The following is a 3,103-nucleotide window of genomic DNA, read 5'->3' as shown; positions in this document are numbered from 1 at the left end:
GGAAATGCCTGCTTTAACTACCCTAGAGCCAGTTGAAAAATTATCTCCCCATTGCTCTTTGCTTCCGCATCGTCGACTTTGACAAAGTTGTGGCTATCATAGGGCAATCTTCGGTTGTTAAAGCAGGACAAGCAAATGGCTAAGTCATGAATCCATTTGCATGTGCATGGGTAGGTAGTGACAGACTGAGGTACTCGAATTTGTCTCGAAGAGATAATGCTTTTCTTCTAAAATATTCGGGTGCTCTTCAAAACTTAACATTGGATGCAGGGTTCGAGAAAAATGTGTCTCAGCTTAATATCGTGCCGTTTTCAATTTCAAAAATGGCAGTTGAAGGCAAGGGAGAGAGGAGAAATTCCCTCCCATAATAGAGAAAATTAGTGGAAAAACCAGAAAAATAAACCTAATTTTCTAAAATTTCCTCTCGGAAAATTTAAGAAAGGGAAATTTTTTTTGTTTGCTAAAAATGAATTTTCTAGACCACTCATGGATGCATGGGAATTAGTTGCTACCAGCATAGTTTTCCCGCCGAGAATGAGACTCTTGCCCTAGACATAGTGTGAAAGAATGGGGAGGCCTTCACATCATGACCAGAATTTTCCCACCTTGCACTGTCAGCTAAGGTACTGCATTGGAATTTGGCCTACGTCCCACCTGCCTCCTCAGCTGATGCATGCAGAGTGATGACGTCCACTATGCATTGCATGTGTCTCCTCATCTGCGCCAGAGCACTTCCTTGTTCGTTGATGAGTGCAAGCGGCGCCTACAAGCATTAGACAAGGCCTTCCCCATATTGCCTCTCACACCTGGGGGCCTTGAGAAATTCCCCACCATTAAAGTCGTGCCACCAGTGCTCATTGAACCCAAGCCAATTCTCTCTCTCTCTCTCTCTCTCTCTCTCTCTCTGTCTCTCTCTCTCTCTCTCTCTCTCTCACTCAGGCTCAGCTGACCTTATGCAATACAAATCGTCATGCGTCTGGCTTGTAGATAGAATGCTCTGATCTCCATCATCTCTCGGCTGATGCAGAAGCTTGTTGGGCGCTGATCTCTATCTCCCTCATCTCTCGACTGATGCAGAAGCTTGTTGGGCACTGCCTGGCCAGTTTTCGATGCTCTCTCTCTCTCTCTCTCTCTCTCTCACACACACACACACACACACACAAGCACACACACACAAAAGTTCATTATACATTGCCTTAGTTTGCATTGTGCCGGATCCTGCACCCAGCTTGAGCAGCTGTTTCTAGCTCGTTTTGATCTCTCTCTCTCTCTCTCTCTCTCTCTCTCTCTCTCTCTCTCTCTAGTCTGGAGCGTTATTTATATCAGCAGAACGTGTATAATCCACTGGCCAGCTGGTTCCTTGCAAGTTCTAAGTGATGTATTTGTCCAGTTGTCTTCGACCATCTCTGCTCCTCCATGCATCGCAGCAGTAGGCCGATTGGCTGCATGTGGTGCTCATAAGCGGTGCTCTCCATGGACTTTGTCCCCCCCTCTTTGTGCAAGCTATTCCTTGGTCAAGATCATTAATGGTTTAAATAAATTGTCTCCATTTAAACTGCAGCATTAATTTGCAACTCCAACTACAGCCATACACAGGCTCAACTCGACAGAGGAAAGGTGACTTGACATTGATCCGCCCTGCCAACGTCGAAGTCCATAGCTTGCCATACGTAAGTCATCAGCAAACAAGCATCCTTTATCCTATATCCGGGATTGTGTTTCGGGCCAGGTGAACCTCCTCTTTCCATGATGCGTCTATCTGGATTTCGTAATTTTTTCTTTGAAACGGTGTAGTAAGGTATTGAGCGTGCATGGTGCTGTATCATTCATAATTGAAGTTCTTCTACTTGCTTCAATCAAAGCATGACAGTCATGGTTTAATTCCATGATTTGTCCTTTAAGTCCTGACATATGTTTTCACCGGGCCTAGGTTTTACATTGAATTTTAACTTTAGAGATAAATTTCAAAAGTTGTAGGCGAGATTATATTAAGCCTAGGTTTTTTACAGCATTGTATCCGACTAGATATATACTCCACTAACGTGATAATAGATCCTTAACACTATGTTTGTTCTCGTAGGTGTGTCCAGTTGAGTCTCTTCGTTAGTGTGGCACACCAACGAGCCTCACATGAAGGTGATGTGATGGCTACCTTAGGTATATGTTCTAGTCCATGTTTCTACCAGAAAAAATATTTTGGCCTTGCATATTCACTAGAGTTGAGACCAAATATAGTGTTTACCTCACAGATAGAACCACCCCTTTTCAAGATTGCTCAAGACAGGAACGTGAGATAGTTGCCAATGAGCTAGAGCTCCTTTTATGGAGCTCCAAAGAGATGGAGTCAGCTTGGAAGGAGAGTCACTATTATCTCTTTGGAAAAAGCAAGGAGAAAACAACTTACTTGGACATATGGATCGATGATGACAGGGGTTGGGATGGAAACCTTCAACTTCTTCTCTTGAAGAAGACTTTAAAGCTTATAGATTATTATGTTATACGTAGTCGTTCTCCATTGAATATTGTTTCAAACAATACAATCCAACATAGGATGGATGTGCTTGAATCCATCATTCCTTTAAGGAGACTCATTGTAACTTGACCCGAAGGCTTCCCTACTCTTTGAGTACTTTTTGCATTCCAAACTCTTGTAACATCAAAAATCCCATGGCAATGATATTGTAGCATGACACAAAGTCTCTTTTTTTTTGTGGTGCAAAAATTTTCTCTATATTACAAAGTCTCTCTCCCCCCCCCCCCCCCCCCCTTAAGCTGTCAACCTTGTTTGCAATATCATAATCAGTATCACTTGTTAGGATTCTAAGGAGCATTATTATTAATATTTTTGAAAAAATCTCTGCAAGCTATTTAATTAGTGACAACTCGTTATTTTGGTAGAAAAGACCATGATTCGATTACAGTGTATGATCAACTTTTAGCTAGTGGTGTTTTAGCTTGTTTCAAAGTCCAAAAAGAAACTTCCATGGAAAATAGTAGCTCTCATTTTTGAATTAGATCACTTGATAGACCCACCTCTTCTTCAAGATAGTCCACAATCCCTAAGGTCTCAAGATTTGCCATATCATATATAGACCTTGTTGGC

General features: G+C 42.2%; 1 protein-coding gene across 2 annotated transcripts; it reads left to right on the top strand.

Annotated features, from left to right (window-relative positions):
* The first annotated feature begins 673 nt into the window (after positions 1-673).
* On the top strand, positions 674-2,703 carry LOC147450738 (uncharacterized). Of its 2 annotated transcripts, XM_086520792.1 has the most exons (5): positions 674-838; positions 1,391-1,464; positions 1,562-1,729; positions 2,081-2,157; positions 2,250-2,703. In XM_086520792.1, the coding sequence occupies exons 1-5, from the start codon at positions 674-676 to the stop codon at positions 2,600-2,602; spliced, it is 837 nt and encodes a 278-aa protein (XP_086376918.1). In that variant the 3' UTR covers positions 2,603-2,703. The 2 variants fall into 2 exon arrangements, 1 of the variants encoding a protein (XP_086376918.1); XR_015189296.1 differs by lacking the exon at positions 674-838 and having other exon boundaries at positions 1,332-1,729; positions 2,236-2,391.
* Positions 2,704-3,103: the final 400 nt, after the last annotated feature.

This window comes from Adiantum capillus-veneris, chromosome 9, assembly GCF_014529385.1.
Source record: "Adiantum capillus-veneris isolate H3 chromosome 9, ASM1452938v2, whole genome shotgun sequence".
NCBI lineage: Eukaryota > Viridiplantae > Streptophyta > Polypodiopsida > Polypodiales > Pteridaceae > Adiantum > Adiantum capillus-veneris.
The sequence above is the reverse complement of the archived record's forward strand: the minus strand, read 5'-3'. Positions and strand labels throughout refer to the sequence as shown.